The 22303-nt window shown below is 40.7% G+C and overlaps 1 protein-coding gene across 1 annotated transcript in view; it reads left to right on the top strand.

Moving 5' to 3' along the window:
* Positions 1 to 22303, top strand: part of ptprn2 (protein tyrosine phosphatase receptor type N2) — a gene marked incomplete at its 3' end in the record, with an annotated part of 123636 nt that overhangs the window by 54266 nt on the left and 47067 nt on the right. The window contains exon 11 of the mRNA XM_083995575.1: positions 21121 to 21185. Coding sequence (XP_083851701.1) covers positions 21121 to 21185 — 65 coding nt within the window. The remainder of the gene's footprint in view (positions 1 to 21120; positions 21186 to 22303) is intronic.

The raw sequence follows: 22303 nt of genomic DNA, 5'->3' as shown, positions 1-22303 counted from the left end.
TTTCCTCCCTAATTGTTTAACGGACAGTAGCTGCAGTATTATCTTTTGCACTTGTATAGGAGTGCATGTTACAGAAAAACAAACTGATTTACAGCTTGTTGTTTATAGGCTAAAGCTGCTGTTCTGTGGACTCATTTCTGTGCATGAGCGTCTGTCAGTGAATAATCTACAGATTGTTGCCAAGCATTTCCCTCCTTCTGTAATTTATGATGGGAAAAATATGAATGACGTCATCAGCGACTAGTCGACGTCGACTCGACTTTCATAACATTAGAGTCGACTTTTAAAAATCTGAAGTCGTGCAACCCCTACAGTAAACTGCTAAATATTTTTTGCTTTTGTTTTGGTGGAAACTTTTTCCTCTCTATCAGGGCGTCAGATGTCTTTTTTAACTGCAAGGTCACAGCGCTTTGCCAATTGCCACTTTTTAAAAACTTGTCCTGTCTCTTCACAGTGCCTCCAGGAAGGGAAAATACCCCCAAATTGTCAAAGGCAGCTATTAAAACTGCTCCGAGAGGGCACGCTGGCATCTGGAAATCAGTCTAAAACATATAGTTTTTATCCCTGTCTCTTGGCCCTGCGAGTGAGCTTTCATCAGCCACTGACTCTTTGTGCTCGTCTCACAGAAAAAGGTGTCATGTGGAAACGTTTTCTATTGTGTGGAGCCAAGAATGTTCCAACCGATGAATCGGGCTGTGTCTTACGCTCCTCTTTATCCTGTTTATCCTTGTCAGTCGTGCTCTTTCCTCGCTCTCGCGCTTTCTCCATGCTCTCCTGCTCTTCGTTATTCTTCTCTCCGTTGCTTCAGTATTATCCCTGCACCTCAGTGAAGGGTCAGGGCTGCACTGCTCCTGTAAACATATTTACTGTGTCAACATTGCTGTTGCAACGCAGCCGAAGACAGTAACAGGTGCCTGTCAACAGCCGGCCAGATCTCCAGTGCATTAAAGGATCTTTGCTGTAGACGAGGATTAGTGTCGCCTGGCATTGTTTGTTTGCTAATTCCATCTCTAAGGTATTTGTGGAAAATAGGCATGAATAATTGAAAGCGCTTTCTAGTGGACGAAACGAAGCTATCAGCGAATGGAGGGAGATTAATGAGTAGGGGGTGAAACACAACGCAAATTGGAACAACGGAGCAACCTTTCTCAAACGCCCGGAGAGACCCCGGGTTCGTAAACAAAAATTGAATATGCATTGTTTCATAAGGGGGGGGGAAAGGCAGTGAAATGAGAGAGACGTGGATCAAGAAAGAAACGCAGTAATATGTTTAAAAGCGAAGTGTGTCAAAGCATGATGCCGAGGTATTAAGGTACTTTCTCAATCGTGCGCGTATTTAAATTGAATCAACATACCGTGTGTCCTGAAATGTGTTTTGATAAATCTTTCCAACTTTCTAACAAGGTTTTGAACACGTTGAACCAATGTCTTAACTCCAGGTCTAAACCCAGAAGTAACAGGTTGCATCTGAAAGAGTTTGGATAATTATGGCCACAGACACAACACTTCTGTCATTGCCTTCTTAAATCATCCTGCAGGAACTATCACAGTAAACTGAGGCACTATATGTACAGGACATCAATGTAGTAGTCTATAGTAGTACTAGTAACATATACTCAGTCACAGCGTTCTTAATTTTCAGATTATTCAACTTTGTGATTGTTTCAGAGACTGCAATTTGTGTTGCTGTTGAACTGAAATAGACAGAGAGCTGTTTCCACCCTCGCTGATATGGTGGAAAAAATAATGGAAAGTCCTGCAGATAAAGTTGAACACAGTTCAACAGCACAGCAAAATGCAGTGCACCCTCTAAAACGATCACAAAGACCAGTAAATCATAAAATGATTATTAGCACCTCTGTAAAACAGTTTTTAACATGAACTTTCATGAAGGTAGAATTTAGTACAGGACCGTTGTTTTTCCTGTATGACACAACAAAATACATTAGAAAAACACAGACTTTAAGAGACTGTCTATACTGTGTTAGTTGTCCCCTTAATATCTCTGGTTTTATTGGTTGATATTGCAGTTCAGTGAATGCTTGCTACATCCATGGTCCCCCGAGGATGACGTTTCCACATGCTGGCTTTAGCTGTTTATGAATGTCTCAACAACTTGTAGATGAAATGTAATGCAGGCACTCACGTTGCTGTTGGTCACCTGCATTAGGTCCAACGTCCACTTTGTCCACTTGATCAGTTCATGACCAAACAGTAAAACTTTTATATCATCAATTGAACCTTGTGTTTATCTCAGTCTGGAAAATAATAGCATGGTAATCCACTAAATTAAAATGGGTACCCTAGTAAATATATTCATATCTGCTGCTCAACATCAGCACAGACATTGGTGTTAGCATGTTAGCATGCTTATGTTAGCATTCAGCTCAAGGTTCAGCTGCTGTTGACTGAAGAAAGCAGCATCACTGTGATAAAGTATCTTGGTGTTTAATTCACTGGTTTAGCTCAGAATCTGTGTATGACAATACAGTAGATATTACATGTAGACTAACCTAGTTGAAGATTTTGATGGACCTCTCCCCTTAGACTTCAGTTCCTCTTGATATTCTTTACTTTGAAAATAGTATTCAGTTTAATAGTTTCTCTGAAGATTCGCAGTCAAACTGAGAGTACATGAAAAACTAATGAATGCACTATTTGTGCGTAGTTTTTTTTCCCCCCAGTACAAACAGTTCCTGTTTGCAGGGACTCGTCATTATGTGACACCAAATTTTATACTTGATCTTCTCTGGATTTGTGCCAGAGGGTTGATGATGCGACTTTTATATGGCCAAGGACTTTACCATGATCTAATTTCCAGCTGAGCCTTGTAGGACGGATGGCAACGACACATTTTCTCACACATGGTGGTAAACTTAATAACAAAATGGCTCACTAGCTTCATGTTTTATGAACTGACAAAACAGCACATTTTGCCACAAAGCGGTAATGATGATTAGTCTCTGAGACAGTCACACATCAGAGTTCCCTTTGTGCATTTAAACAGATTGCGTTAAAGTAGAATAACATAATTGTTCATATCTTTTCAATCAGTTTCTGCAGGACCTGTTTTTTAGGACTTCAATGTTTTGTATTCTGTTGGAGGTTTTGTCACCGCTCCATAAGATGCTGGAGCTGAAGGCACACAGTCTGTTGAATACTTGTTCAATGCTGCGGGTTTAAGCACCATGTTGAGCAAAAAAAAAAAGAAAAAGAAATCCCACCTCCTCTTCAGCCCTGCCACCACCAGCTCTCTCTCGCTCCCCTTTTGCTTCACCCTAACCCCTCCACCCCTCCTCTCTATATTCCCCCGTCCCTTCATCTTCCATCCCCGTACCCGCAGTGAACACTACTCTAAGTGAGAGGCCACGTGCTGATGGCCCTCATGTCATGAACAGCAAGTACTTGTACATTGTGTTTGTTGTGCACAAACAGCTATGTAAATGAGCTTCTTCTTTCCATCTCCTGCAATGAGTCATAATTCAGTAGAACAAAAACATCAAACAAAACACAACAATTTGAAACGTTCTCCGTGAAATTTGTTAGGGTTTTTGACTCGCATAGAAGTTTAGACGAAGCCTTTATCTCTCTGTTTGTCTCGCTTTGTTGATGCCCAAAGTAATAGCAGGGAAGATGACACCGCAATGATGCTTTATACTGCCAACATTAGTCCTCTTAAGTCATTAAGTTTCATTCGCAGCCTTTAAACTAACAAGATAATGTGTTTTTATTCTTACACTAGATAAATGGTTGTTCTCTGAATCAGGTACTGTCTGTGACATTCGAAAGCTTTTTGAAAGCAGTTTGAAAGACGAATGAATGCGGTTTATGAAGTTTGAAGAAAGTAAAGACCGATCCATTTAACAAATTTTTAGATTTGTGTAAGAAAATTACATTTTTCAAAAGTAAGGGTCAATAAAGTTTCCAAAGTCAAGTTAAAATCTTGTACTTTTCTAGATGGGTATTATTTCAGTGCAGACGTGTAGAATTTGTAGAAACAGTTACGCAATTTTACCGGGATTGTATCATTTTTCTACAAACTCAACTCAACATTTGAAATATTTGTTATAGTTATATTCTATTGTTCTGATTATTCTTCTTTTCATCAACTGATCAATCAAATCATTTTAGCTCCACGTCGCACACTCTGAAGTCTCACTATCTGCTCTGAACTCGCTACAAAACATTACATACTGTAGTAAATCAGTACTGACTCGTACACAGCTGCAGAAACGCTCTGCAAAGAGGTTAAAAACATACACTCAGGAGATATACTGTATGTTGTTTCTAGTTGGATATGTCTGCTAATGGAAAAAGGCAGCGCATGACACTTAAATTGCTCGAAACCACAAAGAGATGGTACAAAACAAACACGGATAGCCATACATTTACTGCATGTAGCCTTTTGTGTGTGTTCTTACTTGTACAGTTTATCTCTGTCTGAGCTCATGAACATGTGTTTCACTATGTGGTGATGTGTGTGTGTGTGTGTGTGTGTGTGTGTGTGTGTGTGTGTGTGTGTTTTTTTCTCTTAATGGTACATCTGCACTAAATTGGCCCCTGAATACAGTGCGCTCTGCCAATGGTTTTGTGAGCTACAAGTGTAGAGAAACAAAGAGAGCCAGGGAGCTTCAAAGCGGGTGGGTGACATTTCGGGCTTTCCATCTTCAAAGCACTATTTGCTTTTGTAGTTCCTCTTTGAGTATAATTATTTTATTTTTTTTCTAAAGGATTACAGCTGTCTAAAAACATAGTGTAGAATTTGAGGGCCATTTCATAACATTTTCAATAAAGGATGCACAATGAGCCGTCTGTTTTTTATATTATTATTTTTGAGACATACTTATTCCACTATTATTCGCTATTATGCATAATTTAATACAACTTTTATGCAGCCCACCGTACACTACACTACACTCTATCCTAGTGTTATTCCTTATTGGCAGCTATTGGCAGTGAATTGATCGTTGACCCAATAGTGCCCCGTGGTGAGTGTCTCCAGATGGGGGAGACGTGAAATCCACCCTGTCCCCTCATTTTCATTCACCTCTCTTCCTCTTCTCCTTTTCTTCCATCCCCCTCATCCAAGTGCCTCTCTATAATTCATGTCCAGGTGCAGTACCAGCTTTCTTTGGCATGAGGCTTGAAAGAAAAAAAAAGACAGATGTTCAATTTTCACTTCCTTTGTGCATCTCTCTATATCTGTTTGTGTGCCCGCGGACCACTCTTGGCCTATAATGTAGATTCCAGTGTCCCCGTAGTTCAGAATGAGCGGTAATTAAGGCGAGCCATGGCCATGACTAACCGCTGGCTCCTGCATCACATGGATCTAGATGTTATGATTTGCATATGGTCAGATTTGTTTGTTTGTAAAGTCTGGTAGCTCTGAGTTTTTGAGTTTTTGTGTTTTTTGTTATCTACTGATGGATGCTTCTCTGGGGAGAAGAGATTCTTCAGAGATGAGCTTCTTTCATTGAAAATGGACAGATCTGGAGGACACCACCATCCTGTCCTCAGATGATCTGAAGAGGTGCTTTTGTGGTGGTTGTTGTGCTGCTGCTGGTGCAAAGTTAAAGGCTTGGAGGTGGAGATGTCCTACATCCCACCTAATGGCAACTGCTTAAGTTCCATCTGAAGTTCTCCATGAAGTTACGGCCTGGATCATCCACTTCATGGCACCTTGACTGACCAGGAAAGCAGCGGTGGTGGACGGCTCCTCCACCAATGATCCTGATCCACCCAGCTGCCTCTTCACCATCGGTCCTGCTCCACCCGGCGGCCCTGCTCCACCCGGCGGTTCCTGCTCCATCCGGCGGTTCCTGCTCCACCCGGCGGTTCCTGCTCCACCCGGCGGCTCCTGCTCCATCCGGCGACCCTGCTCCATCTTTCTTTCTTTTTTGTGTCATTGTCGTGTGAGCTACTACACTAATATGAATTTTCCCTCCTCGGGATGAATAAAGTATTCTCTACTCTACTACTTTGAGTTTGTGCAGCAACTTAACTCGCAGCAGCATGAGTTGGTTTTAAAACGATGATTTTATTTTGTTTTTTCAGCCATGCAGTCGTCGTTAGATGCATGGAAAACACGAATGCCAAGATATGGCCACAGCACAGCTGTATTTACATGCAGATTCTGTGCATCTTGTCAAACAAAACACAGGAACCCCACCCCCACTGGCTGCAAAGCTGTGGGAGTGACTGTACTCTGCAGGTGGATATCTATATTGCAGTGACAGGGACAGTCTAAGGCACAGTTGTGTCCTGAAGACGTCCTGCACTGAACTCTGGATAACAACTTATTCAAGAATAAATGTACAAAGTATTTCATCGCTATCTTTTATCATTGAGACATGTTGCATATTTATGCCTTTGTGCGCTATTTTATTCTAACCCCCTGTTTATCATTCATATGCAGCATTCTGTAGATATGATTAAAGCAGGGAATGACCATTTGATTTGGTTAAAATGTCTAGATGCGGCTGCTTTAAAAAACCGACTCAAGAAGCCAGCTTTCTCCCTAGTGTTGCTTCTTCTTTCTCAAAGTGTGTTGAGAGTGTTAATGGTACAAACACACATACACCTGCAGACGACAGCAGAGTCTCACTCCTCTGTTCCACCAACTCACCCACAAAATTAATGTGTATTAGCTATAGCTGAGTAAATATGGAGGCCATGGTCGTCATGTCAGCCAGTTTAACACTCATGGTCGCTGAGTAAAGTTTTAACTGCATACCTTGTTGAGACATTAATTATGTAATTTAAATGATAACTTTAATCATCTGAAAATTGAACTCATTCAAACTAGAACTTTGATATGAAAATGATTAATCATTCAGCCCTAATTACAACGGTGTTGTATTCATTAACCGTCGACTCTATGCACCAGTTAAGAATGAGGAAGAGTTACAAACAAAGATCTTTATATCCTCGTCCAACTAAGATCAACTGTTGATATTTTACTTAAATGTTGAATTAGGTAGGTTAAACATCGGCTGTTATGTTCAATAACAAACTTAATTTAAATTTAGCTGTGTAAAATATCAGGATTAGGATTCGAGCAAGGTCATAAACTAAAGATGTAATACCGGCTGTTTGGGAAAAACATTTTTCTGTAGACTAAAGGTGAAACCGTATATAATATGGGAGTTGTTAGTTGCTTGCCACGAGTTTCACACCTCGACAGGATCTATTGGAGGAGGTGGAGGCAATAATACAATGTTTACAGAGGCAGAGAGATAAATGTTATGACATCTTTGCTAGAGCTTACTCTGTTCAACATGTTATATTTTTATGGTTAGGATGTTTTTCTTAAACCAATTTTTCTGTGTGAACAAACAGATGTGACAAGTTGTTAAAGGTTCATCATCAGTCTAACACTGCTTTACAAATCCTGCTTCATTTTCAAGGGCGTAATGTCCACAGTGATTCACTTTTGACAATAGCATGTCTATTTATTTATTTATTTTTACTTTTTACACATTATGATCATTAAAACGTGCAATAATGGACTCCCCTCATTGCAGTTTAAAGTGAAAGGAAACAGGGATTAATCATTTCTCTAATATCTAAATGTTCTGTATTCATGGACGATCCTGACTGTATTAACCTTTCTATGTGCTTGAGTTCGTACACATCATTTGTATGCAGGTGTGGACAGATTTTGGTTCAAAATCATTGGTGGTGAATACTTGGTCCTACAGTCGATCTAGTGTGAGGGCATTTATTTATGATGGCTACTAGGGTCAGGGGCTAATATGTCAACACTTGTCCTCATAACTATAGAAAAACCAACGTGTGTGTATTTGAAACAAGTACCAGAGGAATGTATTTCTAAATAGGTTGTCGCTAATCTCCCTTAAAAATGAACATTCGCCTGCCGTGCGCTCATCTGAAAGAGAAAGAAAGTAGAAGGAGGAAAGAAAGAAAGAAAAGACAATGCATTATGGATAAGTTTTAAGAGGGATATTGCTCCCTGGCCTCATCACTGTTTTCCTTTTTTTTGTTTTTCTCCTTCTCCCGTCCCTCCACCCCCGACTCTCTCTTTTTCCCTGTGTCCTCTGCCTCCTCTTAAATCGATACGGGCTGACTGTCATGGGTCAGTGGCCTGTATGCATCAGGCTGGACTGCTACAGAGGAGCGCAGTGTCTCCCAGGGCTCTCTGTGGAGGTGATAACTCGCTCCTATCTCAAACCTCTCTTTAAGGGACACCCGCTTTCAATTTAAGTCCAATATCCACCTCAGATTGACTTGGGATGACACAAAGGAAATATATATATATATATGTATGATCTCCATTTCTTTTGAAAGAAAGCCAGCATGCCTAAGTACCTGTGGCTATAGCTTTGCAAAGATATTGAGGATTGTTTTGTATAAAGTCGCCCTACAAGGGTGTTTTTTAATTGTGCTTTTGCCAAACCCTGCCCTCCTTACCACCAAGCCTGTCGGGTTTTTTTGTTCTTGCACAGTAGTATTATATAACGCAGTTTACAATAATAACAGTGGCAGAATCGCCACTTGAAATTCTTAGTAATTTTCCTAACAATGGATGCTTGATTTCAGAGAGGTAGACAAAAGCAGGCTTTCCGTGTCTAACGGGAACCGTTGATTGTGTCAGTTGATACAATGGCTGTTAGCCCATTTTGTCACCCACATATAGTTACCTAGCTGAGCTACAGTAGCATTAGCTTCATGAGTTGGCTGTCAACCATTTCTGTCTGACTTTACTATATTTAAATCTCTTCTCAGACTCAATTTAAAACAAGAAATTTCTAAAATTGGTCATGAATATTCACTTCATGGCTACTTACTGTAGCTACTGTACATTTTATCATGCTAAAAGACTGAAGCTACATGCTGTTAGTAGCAAAAGTGTCCAGCGTAGAAGATTTAGAAACAGAAAAATCAGTCTAGCTCTTGTGTTGCTGTGTAGAACTAGTTAGTCCTGATATTATGAGATTAAAACCCTGTTAACTGCTATGCTATTATACTTGGATATATACTAGCCAGATGTTAAATGCATGTGCTACTGTATATTGTTTGTAGTTTCAGCACATTTCATTTTTAGGCTACATGACCAGAGAAATATGTTTTTAATCAACTTGGCATATAATTCCATGTGGTTAGCAGATTAGCATTATGGATAAAATGCACTTAGACCAAATAACGTTACTGTCAGTATTTTGCATTTGGTTTTGGATGGGCTAAAATAAAGACCCAACCTTCCAACCTTTATATTAACTCTTAAACTCTGAGCTGCTTCAACATGTGGAGAAATTCACAGATAAAATTAGAAACAAGGCAGCAATTCTTCATGAACAAATTAAGTTACGGTGGTCTGTCATTCTTGAGAATATGAATGTTTCTATTCTTATTTCAAATCAGACTGCAGTCTTTGTGCATCGCGGTGGTGTGTGTGTGTCTAGCCACAGGCTTCCTCACACTCCGAGTCCAATTACCTGTGTTAAGGCCACATCTGAGACGGGGGATTACAGCATATTATTCTAGCACAAACAACAGTCTCTCTGCCCACTAACCTGCAGGCAGTCAGACGCAGGCAACCGAGGAAGGTGTGAGAGGTGTTACATTAGCACCTGGATGTGCGAACAGCAGACTAGTGACCTTTAACCAGTGACTGATCCACTACCTGGAAAACTTGTTCACCTCCTGCAGATTCTTTCTCTGTCCTCAACTCTTTTTCAATATCTATCCGCCCCTGCCTTTCACTTTTTTCCCACTCTTTTCTTCGCCTTCCTTTGTCTGATGTTCTGCTTTTTTTCCCTGCCTTTAATTGTGCTTTTATTTCATCTTCCATTTTCTCGGCTGTACTGTATGTATTAAAGCACTCTCCGCAGAACCATAGCCTGTCTCGGTTTTTCTCTCATTTTTTGACAGTTGATACTTTCACCAGAGGATGTTAGTCAAGATGTCGCCTCTTTCTCTTGACTTGTTGTCACCACTTGAAATTTTTCTTTGAAAATGTTTGTGATGCAAAATACTCTATTAAAGCTCCTCAAGGTACCTCCTGTTCCCCACACAGGCCTTTAAAATATGTCCCCCCACTTCGCTGAGAGTGATCTGTCACCTCAATTCTCAAGCCACAATTTCAACTTCTTTCTTTACAATTACATTTTTTGTTTTCTCTATCTTGCACGACTACCATGCCTGTACAAAATCGCTGTGCCTGAACATCCACGAGACACACCAACGACTTCCTTCAAGTCACCTGCCAGGGGCTCTAATTAGACTGATAAGCAGTGCAACTGGAATCAGCTCTTCCTGGTAATCAGCCCCACGGAGCCCAGACAGACGGCTAAATGAGGAGGAGATGAGCCATGCAGCCCAACAGGTGTCCTTAAAAAGACAGGGAGGTGTGCTTATACAGTCTTGTCTTTCCTTTCTCTAACTACTTGAGAGTTCAGTCACAGGAGAGTTTGGTATATACGGAGAGATTCTGCAGTTATTTAGGAAATTAATACTGAAGAAAAAGAAGAAAAAAAACAGTACGTCGGCGTCTCTGTGGTGTATAGATTTAATCATCATGCTGTGACTCTGAGCAGCTGCTGCACTTTTTAAAGGAATTGTTTGAGAAACTCTGCAGTAAGACGACTGATTCAGAGTGGGGGGACTTATACAATAGCAAACACACCAGTCAAACTGTGCATTTTGATTTTTGAATTGTATCCCATCCTGAATACCTTTCTTGTTTTCCCTTTGCAGTCACAGCTGCTCTGCTTTACACATATAATAATGATTATCACATTTTGTCCTCAAGCAAAATAGTAATAAAAAATAGAGCCCAGTGACACATCAGGCAGGCTGAATGCAAAATGATATCAGAGCTAATAAAATCTCTGAAGGGAAATGTCATATTTCTCATTTTGACACCTGCGTGAGACTGTTGTGTTACACTTTCATTTTACACCCACCACTCCCAGCTGTACACAGGAAAGCAACATGGCGAGATTAACACGGCGATCTGAGGAGCAGCCAGGATGCTTCACAGAGACGGAGAGAGGCGGGCAGATAGGCCGCAGCTCTGGGTTACTTTATCCGCTCTCTGAGGGAAGATGTCCTCTGCACTAACATCTGTACCAGTGGCTGGAGGGATTGACTTAAAGGCCACTGACAGCAAAAGTGTTCACTTTGACATTAACCTCCTCCAGCTGAAAGCATCTTGAATGCCTCAGTGAAAAAAAAAAAGGACCTTGTGAATTTATTCTGGATGCTCAGAAGGTGCATTAGTTGGAACAGGGCGGCTGAACAGGGACAAAACAGAGGCTTTGCTATAAATGCATCCTTTAAGTGAATTTTTATACTGCTCTGATGAATATATGCTCAGCGAGGACCACATTAGCAGCTCAGCGCATTGCTGGAGTGATTTAGGATCCATTTTGGTTTGTTGTTTTAGATTGTGTTAGAAAATGGTGGCAACTGTGCTTCATACTGTCACATGACGTGACTTGATGTAAAATGGAGAGGGGGAAAATAAAAAATCAAGCACAATTAGTTGATCAACAGAAAATTCACCAGGACAATTGCCAAATGTACTCTGGCTCCAGTTTCTCAGTTGGGAGGATTTGCTGTTTCTCTGTGGCTTTTGAGATCCTTAACCAAATTTGTTTAGGTTTCTAACGTTTGGGGGTTTGGTATTGGCATTTAGCTCAATTCCTGACACTTTATAAGCAGAATGATCAATCACTACATGATAATCCACATAATCACCAGTTTAAAGTAATATAGGATATCAAAAAATAAGAGACAAAGTATTTCATTACAATAACATTTCCCTTTTAGTAGTAATGAATTCCTCTTGTATTCATAAATGCAGATACCAACGCATGAGAGGATATTTTGTTTGTGCAGATTTTTGTGTCGGGTAATTAGAAGTCGTCACTTTATTTTAAGCATCTCATAGTTTCACAATAATATCCTTAAAATGAAGCTATTATGTATATCTGAATCTGTTCAAGAGCTAAGACATCTTTAAAAAATAGTCAAAGTTAATAAAAGAACGGATTTTTGTCCATTACTTTTGGAGCAGTGCATTTTCTTATTTGCTCTCACCAGGATGATTTTGTGTAAATGTGTAAAAAAAAAAAAAAAAAAGAAAAACATGATAGTCACAAAAAACACAGAAACTTTGCTCCTGTTATAATTACTAAGCTAGAGCTCACGCAACATTAACACCACACCATAGATCATAATTTCTCACAGCGTTGTCTCAAACACTCTGTATCTGTACATGTTCTCCATGTTTGCTGTTATAGATTGTTTGATGATAGATCCTGTTTACAGATCAAATCCTCTTGATTACTGTCAGAACCCAGCCTAACCCCCTCCCATCCCGCCCCACCCCACCCCATCTCTCATCCTCTCCCTCATATTCCTGACTTGAGTGATGGCGTTTGTGATTCCTAATGACAGTCGGAACAAATCTACGGTAATGAGGTCACATTGGGTTCCTCTTTTTTTTTTCTTTTTTTTTCCCTTTCTCTGAAATCACCCTTCACAGCTCCGTACAATCAACCTGCGCCTGAGACTCAGACTGGGACCTGGATCTGAGCTCCAGTGAACCAGCATGAAACAGATCAATTCCTCCGTCAGGAAGACCTCCCTACAGCCAAAATGGACACCCTGTACTTCAGAGCATGTCTGTTTTCTTTTTCCACTATCCAAGATTTATTATCTCTTGACTCACTAGAGCTCATATCCTGTCCTCGTGTTGATGCCGCCCGCTGCGTTTCCAAACTCTGCCCTATGACAGCTTTAGCATGTTTATTGATTCATTTAGGTTTTCTAGTGGGTGTGTTTGCAGACTTCTTAGTTGTCTTATCTATGATAATGCAATTATCTATAACAGAAGACGCATGTGTGTATGCATGCATGAGCACTCGCATCCACATAATGATGTGTGTTTCTCCTGGCTTGAGCAGGATGTCTGCACCAACACATCATTACGATTCGTCCGAGCCATTAGCTTGCAGAGAGTGAATTGTGGATGAAAAGCACAACGGCGCGTGCACGTATGTAAGTGTATACATGTGTGTGTGTGAAAATGTACAAATGTGTTCTTGTGAGGTGTGCAGTGTGCACGCTCGCTCAGTGTGTGTGTGTGTGTGTGTGCTCAGTGATGTGGTTAGTAATGTGGAGACCTGCAGGAGATGGTCCATAGAGAGAGCCTGCAGGATAATTGCTGCCACAGTGACAGGTAGGGCTGCCTCTGTCAGAGTTCCCTCAGTGGGAAAGCAGAGTGTGTGTGTATGTACGTGTGTGTGGAGCTCTGTGTCAGCCTCACCATCCCTTTCCTCCAATAAGCTTTTCCCAAGTAGGCTCCCTTCACACAGTGGCAGTCTTCTAGATGTTTTCATCTTGTATCACACACATAACCAGGGAAAGAACTCTTTGTAGACATAAAACGGTTTTTAATCAAGAGGATATACATCTTCCCTGAGTAATGTTATTCATCTAGATCAGAAAACAGATGCAGAATCAGACATTGAGTACTTTTCAGTTACTGTGAAGAACCTTGGATGCGTAAAGGCTTTTCACTTGTTGAAGTTTCCCACAGACAGCAAGAATCATTTTTAATTTTTATATATGTCTCTCTGGCGGCACGACTGCCGGCGTGTACAATTGGAAAAGGTCATCCAAAGAGCCGGCAGCTTGGCTCTGCAGCATGCTGGACTTCTGATGACCATGATTGTTTCAGATGTGCATCGTTCAACTCATCACTCACCGTAATCCGCCGGCCCATCCGTTCTTTTAGAGCGATTGTCAGATGTGATTTACGTCGCATATGTCACACATCTGCAGATTGTCATCTTTGAAAAGGAGCGTAAACGATGTAAACGCGTCCCGGTGAGAATGCAGAGTGACATCGGTGGGGTTTCTCCCCACATCTGGCGGCGCCTGCCATCCAAGTCATTTGCCAGCGCTGCCTCTGTTTCCCCGATCTCCTGCAGTCCGTGAAGAATTGGTGTCAGCACCTATCAAAGGCAAAATGCCTATTCTACACAGAGTGTCAGAGCAGCCACAATCTATTAATCAAGCAGCAGGCAAAGAAACAGATATTATGCGTGTGTCTGTGTCCGTGTTTGTCTGCGCCTGCACATGTGCAGCAGAAGCAAAGACTCGTCCAGGTGTACAATTCAGCCATTTTTGAAAAGGGTCTCTAATAAGGCAGGATGCAATTACAAAAGTGTCATGTGGGCTCTGTTTGAAAGAGGAAGGGACCTGTAACGTGTTTGATACCAAAGGCTGCGGCAAGGTCTGCAGCGGATACAAGGTGCATGCTGATTGCGTGACTACAGCCATTAGAGGAGCTGGAAGCAGGCAGCAGACTTCATTTCCCATCCCCTTATTTCACACTGTTGTCTTTCAACATCATCTCTAATATGGCAACTAGAAAACACGCTCTGACATCTAAAGGGAAACATTTTTGCTTTTTGGGATATTTATTTATTTTTATATTTTGGAGCCGAGTATAAGGGCTGCATTCAGTTAGATAGCAAATGTCTGTGGTGTGTTGATTTAGGCTGAATAACAGCAGTTGGTTTTTGGGGAGCACTGTTGGCTTATCCACAGGAAGCGATCCATCAGGGTGAATAAACAGTGAGCCAGCCAGGAGCCCCCGCTGTTAACAGCATGGTCCTACCATGTGACAGACATGGTGGTATATGATTGGCACTGCTGATTGGACATTAGACTGCAATGCTGTAATGCTAGCGTCATGTTGGTTTTACAGGTGTAGAGAAGAAGGTTTATTTTTGCTTTGGCTGAATTCAATTCAACCATACCTGTACGTATATATACATTCAAGATGTATACTAAATTCATCTCAGGATAAGCATAATTATGAGCAACCAGTATTTAACAGTGAGTGGATAAAAGTTATAGTGCAATTTTAAGTTATATTAATCATTTTGAGATACTGTATGATTAGATTGATTGATTAGGTTGTCAGAAAAGTAATAAATGACAGTTCTGCTGAGTGATCAGTCCTGGAAAGGTCTTAATCATGCAAAAAAAATTAAAAATAAAAGAAACACTGACTGATTCCAGCCCCTTAATTCTGAGGAAATGTTGCCTTTCTCTGATTTATAAAATTGCAAATAGAATTAGAGCTATAATTAATGATTATCTTCATTGTTAATCAGTCAATAATAATAGTTTGGTCAAAAATTGTGCTTTAACAGTTTTCTAAAAACCTGAGCTGACATTTTTAAATGGCGTCTTTTATCCAATTATCATAGAAAATTAACTGATTCTCACATTGGAGGAGGCACAACTAATACATATTAATGATTTTGAAAAATAAATTAAACAAATCAAAATAGTTACCAATTGATTTGTTTGGCTAAATCTTCCATCTTGTAATTTAATAATTTGCAGTTTACAACTGTTTGTCAGAAAAGCAATTTGAAGCTGTCAGTTTGTGAGAGGAAATTTTGAAGGCCTTTTTTTTTTTTTTTTTTAACAATTAATCAGTCAAATCAAGACATCAATATAATGGAAACATAATGCAAAGAATGATCAGTGAAAATAATCATTAGTTGCAGCCTGGCTCTCCTCCACCTTGCCCCTCTCTTTCATTTGCAAGTTTTCTCAGAGGTGCAGGTCCTTTGATTTGGTGTCTTGATTTATAGAAGCCAAGGAGCAGAATAACAATTGATACGCATGAACAAGAAGAGACAGAGGAGAGAGTGGGGCTGGCAGATTGTCTCGGAGAAAAAGGTCTTTGTGGTCATATATAGTATATATAATGTATATATATTTTATGTTATTTACAGAATGTTTTTCCTTACCATAAAAACCAGAGCTTGTGTGAAAGTCTGAAATTCTATCATTGTGGACCAGTGTGCTTTTGTGCAGAAAATCTCTTCTAAGATGAATTTCCTAGAAGCTATAGAGGAAGTGAAAGAAAAAAGAAATGAAAAGATGAAGTAATCGTTATAAAAGCAACAACAATATCTGCAAGCTGATTTACATTTTGATAAGCATCAGCGTGCAGACGTCAGATGTAAAGGCTTCACATACATGTTATACTGTATATCATACATGTAATGAATATGCTGCCGCTCGGAAGTCAGCGCTGTGGTTTCTCGTACACGCAGCTATAGAGGAATATTATTGTTTTTGTTTCCCGCCTTGGATTTTGACTGAAAAATAGGTTGCAGTGAATCTTATCTGTCTGGGGGATCAGGTGCATCTCCCTCTCCTTTTCCTCTCCCTCCTCCCCCGCCCAGCCTCCCTCCCTCCCTCCTTCCTCCCCCTCTCTCCTCTCTGATAGGTAGAGACAGCCATCATATGTGCAAGGGGAAAGTGATGGGCGGAATGGCAGCTTTAATATCGGAGCGATTGCCAGCTGATAAGGCTAACGGCTGTGGAGAGGCGTGAGCGTCAGCCCTCCTCCGCAATAAACACTTTCATTTTGTTTGGTTGGAGTGACGGATGGAAAGATGGAAGTGGTGAATAGATGACTTGAGGAGCAGGGCAGGGAGGGGGTAGATAGATGGAATGGATGTGGATGTTATTCAATATTAACAGATCAATCAGAGGGTGGTGAAATATGTATTTTGTCAACTATATACCCCCGAAAGGCCAAAGAGGAAACATTACGATCATGTGACTGCAGTGGCTGCTGCTGCGTCGTGTTGAAATACAAAATACTTACAGCCTACAGTGGGTGATTTGTCTCCCGACACTGAATTTATATTGCTCCTAACAATAACAACCCTGTCGTATATCAGAGAAATGAATATATATATTCATGACTTTAAGCTCTGATGACTTTATGATAATCATTTCTGAATTGCTATTAGAATCTATGATGAGGAGTGCAAAATTGCTTCAGTTTGCAGCATATGGTGGAGAAAAGCAACATTTTAATCAAATTATATCTCGCCACAAGATAATTTGTGTTGAGCACATATGCTACAAAGCAATTTAAAGGTCACATAAAATCAAGCTTAAATGTGTGTTTTTTCTCTCTATTTTCTCTCATTAGTGAGCGTGTCAAAAACAACGATAAAAAAAACAAAAACCACACTCAGGCATCATTCTGTAGATTGATGATTGAAATGGCCTTTTCCTCTTCTTCAGTAAGTTTCTTGATGAGTTTTTGAAGTACCTCTCACTTCTTCCTGTTCACCTGATGCTAAACACAGACAGTGTGATCACGGTTTTAATCAAAGCACATTTCCTTGTGCACAAGTATAATTCGTGAAGTTAAAATTGTCCTTTGGAAGCAGGCAGGCTGGAATGATTTAGAGGAGGAAGCTGAAGTTTTAAGTGGTTGTAATAAACATACTATACATAGAGCTGTTTTACGTGTGAATATTCCTCTTTTGAATAGCTAATTTAATCCTGAACATTTCAATCCTGGTTGATTTGGGCACAATCAGTGGTTACTGATGGTAACAACAAGTGTGGTTTTGTCAGAGAAGCAGAAGAGCAACAATTGCATGTCTTTACAGTGCAGTCAAATACATTTGTGTTGCTTTAATAAAGAAGAAATAGCAGTTGAGGTTTAATTTGTTATTTCCTTAAGAAGGAGGATGCAAATGTTGGTCACTGACCTTCCTACAATATTAAATAATTACTGAGTGATGAATAAATGCTTAAAGATAGTTTTGATTTGTTATGTGGACCAATCTTTGTTAAATAACCATGGTCAACCTTCTGATTCCTGCAACTGCTTCACAATAAAAGCACAACCACATGTTTGTTGAAGGCTTTTAATGTGAAGTAGCAGCAGTAGGAGATGTTTGGTTTGTATTAATACAGGCCTGATGTGATGTTTAGACAGTAAACACTCAAAGTGAGAACCCAAACCACTTGAAATCTTAGATTTCCCATGAATCCCTAATGTGCAGCTGGGAATTGTGAGAATGATTACCACATTAAAAACTACAGAGAGAAAAAGACTGAATAGAAATACTCTGGCTGTTAATATCATAGTCTCAAAAATATTGTATGATTTATAACTTTCTATTTTCATGACAACCCCTATTTCAAAATATCTGTCAAATTCTCTCTGAGAATAATAGCTGATATTGAACTATTTTAATACATAATCACAAAATACTAGTGATCCACTTTAAATAAATTTGTACTGAATAGTCCCAGGTCATCAGGTAAATCTAGTGCACCTATGTAGTTTCAATGGAGAGCACATGAAAATGGAGCACAGTTGAACACATGAAAAAGCCTTTAGGGTTTAACTGTGCCTTTTTTCTCCTTCTGAACATCAGATGATTTGGCTCAATATGACTTGGAAAGATCAAATGAGCAGCAGGGATCAGATCTCAATATTAGAGATCAGACTGGATAGACTCAGACAATGCCCATTAAAACGGCTGGAGGAGCCTCTCTAAAATGAGACCTGACATCTCTTTTCCAGTCTGTCAGGAGTATTTGGTGGCTAATTTGAAGCTCACAAAATCTGTATGTGTCTTGGAGAAAAAGCGAAAGAGAGAGAGAGAGCTCCAGTGGGAGGTTAATATAAGGGGTGACCAGAAAGAGACACTGTAGGCTGTTATCTGTACAGTCAGTGACAGAACAAGCGATCCATTGGCTGGATCCTCGCTACAACCCTGATCCGTCCAGTTGCCAGCTAATGAGCTTGGCAAGTACATTGTATTTACATTTAAAGTGGCTGTTGTGGGACTGTCCTGTCCCTCGCCTTGATTGGAGAGTCCTCAGCTTTGATTCACGAGTAAATAGTGACCTTCAGGCTACTTTGGTTTCACTATAAAACGATTAATGTCGGCTTGTCAGTCAAACCCTGAGCTACAGCCGCTGTGACATGTATGTGTGTTGATTCCTGAATCCAGGCTAATCTTTCGTAGTTAGACCCATGATGTGTTAGGACCCCAGAGGGGTCCTCATTAGGACCAAAACGTTGTGTGACCTTTTAGCAGCTTTGCATCCCCCCACCACCTACGCTCTCACCCAGCTGGGCCCAATTACCTCGCTCATTACCCCCCTTCTAAATAGCACCGGAGCCGAGCAGGTACTGTAACTATCTATGGAGTGGAAATATGTCTGTGACTAAATACAGGGATGGCAACATGAAATTAAAATGAGTTTCATCTTGGAGACATGCCAGTTGAAGACTTCTCTCCTCTCTCTAATGGCAGATTTTCTCTTCTCTCCTCTTGTCGACTTCTTGAATGTGGCACTCTAATTTAAAGCCTTTCCATGTATATTTGACCTTTCCAACTCTCACGCCAACCTCCCTTATCCTCCTTTTAGCCATGGCCCTCCGAAAAAAAATCCACAGCTGACACCTAAAATATAAGGCGTCCCTCTTTTGCTGCCGTGTTGATGGGATGATAGGATGATCAATGTTTGCAGAATCTTTAACAACCAGAAAGAGTAAAGGCGGCGGAGGAAGAGCGAGGGAGATGGCTGATTATCCTAAAGGTAGCGTGCTTAATTAGATGGAATGCTGCATACATTGTGGACTGAGTGGAATCATTGGGATAGATTAAAATACTAATTAAACAGGCCCTTGCCGAATTTGGAGTGTGAGGTGGGGTTCAGCTCTTCAGGGTCATTTGCATAGCCTTCATCTGGGGAAATGGGATTTAAAGGACCTGCTCTCTTTCTCTTTCTCCTCTTTAACTCTCACTCTTTTTCCTTTCCCCCCATTACCAATCACATTCACATGCTAACAAACTCAATTAAAATTATGCTCTTTTTTTCCTTTCTCTCTTTAATTTGGCATAATCTATTAAGACCCCTTTGATTTTGTTTTTCAATATAAATGTTTCCATCAAAGTGAGGAAGGGGCATTAAGCACAGGAGGGGGAAAAAACGTCGGCAATGTGTGATCTTGAACGATGGATATTTAATGTTGCCTCACTTTGGTTTGATTTGCATGAGAATATCTTTGGTGAACAAAGCTTTGGAAATATCATGCCATATTTGATTAGATCAATAGATGTGAGGATCAAACTTGGGTGGTGTATTAATTACTGCAAGAACAAAGGCAGCAGCTCAAGTTATTGTGTGCTGCGAATCTACAAGCACTTCATCTGCTTTCTTGTAATCTCCAGTAGGTCTGGCTCAATGTATGAGGGAAAAGCAAGCAGCCATTTTATATAGGCTTGTTATGTATTTTTTATTTTTAAAGACATGACCCAGACTGAACTGTCGTAACAATTACTGGATAGACTCTGTAAATCCAAGGTTTCCAGAGGATGAAGCCTATTGATATTTTTCTCCATCGTCTTCATTGGTTTTTGTGCGAAATCTCTCAATAACTGTCGAATGGATTTCTATGAAATTCTTCTTCTGGGATGCATTTGAATAACGTTGGAGATCCAGTACCATTGTCAAGTTAACACAATTCTCTGGTTTATGACCAAATACTTGAACGGACCAAAGCCAATCACGGTTGATGTTTAGTCCCCATTATGAAGTTGGTGAACATTACACCTTTTATACATCTGTCCGACCTTCAACTCTCACAACGTTAGGCTGGCATGCACTTTTTAAAAACTGCTTTTCATCCTCAGCTCACTACAGTACAACCATGTTGCTGTCTACCACGATTGCATAGTGTGGTCTAATGTAGAGTAAATAAACAAGACTCATATCATTTTGTGTATGAAACACAGTTACTGCTACAGTAGCTGTTCACTGAAAGCATCATACAGTCAGACACCTTTGCAGTTGCACAGTGGTGCAATTAGAGACTGAAAGTGTTCTCCAGCCCCTTTGTCAAGAATAAATCCATCTTTAACAACTGCATGTGTGCTTTGTCATCATAAGGATGTTAACATAATGAAGCTGTGCCTAAGTAGCTACAGGCTCAAAGAGATGCTAACACGGCCGTAGACTCCAACCTATTCAAGGCCTGAAGGAGCCACCGCAGACTGCAGGCAGCCTTGGAGATTGTTTTGCCTCTCCTTTTCGAATGAATATTTTCTCTGTGTGTGTGTGTGTGTTGGTCATTTTCTATGACCAGTTTGACATCTGACTCACGCTGTTAGATCCATCGCATCATTCTCAGTTTCACTGACCACTTGTTCTGCCTCAGGAACTGATAAATCTGCTACTTTGTCATGGACTGCTCATGCTCAACACCTCCTCTGCTTTTGTCTCCCTGTGCAGTCCAAGAGAAGCCGCAGCTGGAGAAGGAGACAGGCCTGAAGATAGTGGAGGCCGGAGTCAGTGATGTAAGTTACACACCGAAAATATCTGTTATTCAGCTGTGTGTGTGTGTGTGTGTGTGTGTGTGTGTGTGTGTGTGTGTGTGTGTGTGTGTGTGTGTGTGTGTGTGTGTGTGTGTGTGTGTGAAAGAGCAAGCGTGGGTGTGCTTGTGATTTTGTGTGTGTTCTGTGTTCGGGCTCATGGGACAGGAATAACTCGGTGATTTCAACTTGCCTTGGCATCTGTATCGCACCTGCAGCTTCAGTTGTGCAGCCAAACGCTAATCTTTAGCAGCAATGAATTCCAAACACATATCCTCCTAAGTGTGTTGCTTTGATTACCGTTCCCCCGTATTTTGTTTCCTTTACATCTCTAAGAGCTGTTGTCTCCATGGCAAAGAAAACACAACAAGACAAAAGCCTGATGCATTTCGCCAAACTTAAACGAAGTGTTGATCATCACCGCGGAGCAACAATCACCAGATTATCTTGAGTGCTGTCACTTTGTGGTGAGCCCTGATGCTCCTGTGACATATTCATTGGGAAAAAATTAAGAGGAGAACAGGAGGACACTCAGAATGATCTAGATGAAAGGAGAGTAAATGTGTATTCATTCAACACTGATAAATATTCATATGTATCAGAGGTAAGGATCTAATCAAGCACCCATTCAGGCGTCATAGTCCTCCATGCTCGCCTGGTAAATGAGTTTCTCTATGGAAATGAGAGAGACAGCCTGAGACCCCTGAGCTGCCCTGATCATGAGGCATGCTGGGAGCTAAATGGATGTGGCCTGTGCATTGCAGGACAGTTGCCATTGGCAACAACCATCACACACACTGTAAAGACAAGATCATTTTCCTGTGTTAGTCCCCTCTATGCTACTGTCTCCCTTTTTTGGTGTCACTGGCTTTCCTCCCCCCTCTGCCTCCCACTTATATCTTTTTTAGCACCACATTTTCTCTCATCTTATTCCACACTGTGTCTTGATCACGTTCTTCTCAATTATCTCTGATTCACTTTTTTTTCTCCTCTTTTTTTCTTCAGTGCGATTTTTGTCCTCTCCTCACCTCCTTTTCAATCTTTTATTCCCACTCAGACTGATTCCTGGGCTTAGCCAGCGCTGGTACAGGGCTGTGTTTGTC

Source organism: Trachurus trachurus (genome assembly GCF_905171665.1).
Source record: "Trachurus trachurus genome assembly, chromosome: 20".
NCBI classification, from domain to species: domain Eukaryota; kingdom Metazoa; phylum Chordata; class Actinopteri; order Carangiformes; family Carangidae; genus Trachurus; species Trachurus trachurus.
This window is presented reverse-complemented; position numbering and strand designations above follow the sequence as displayed.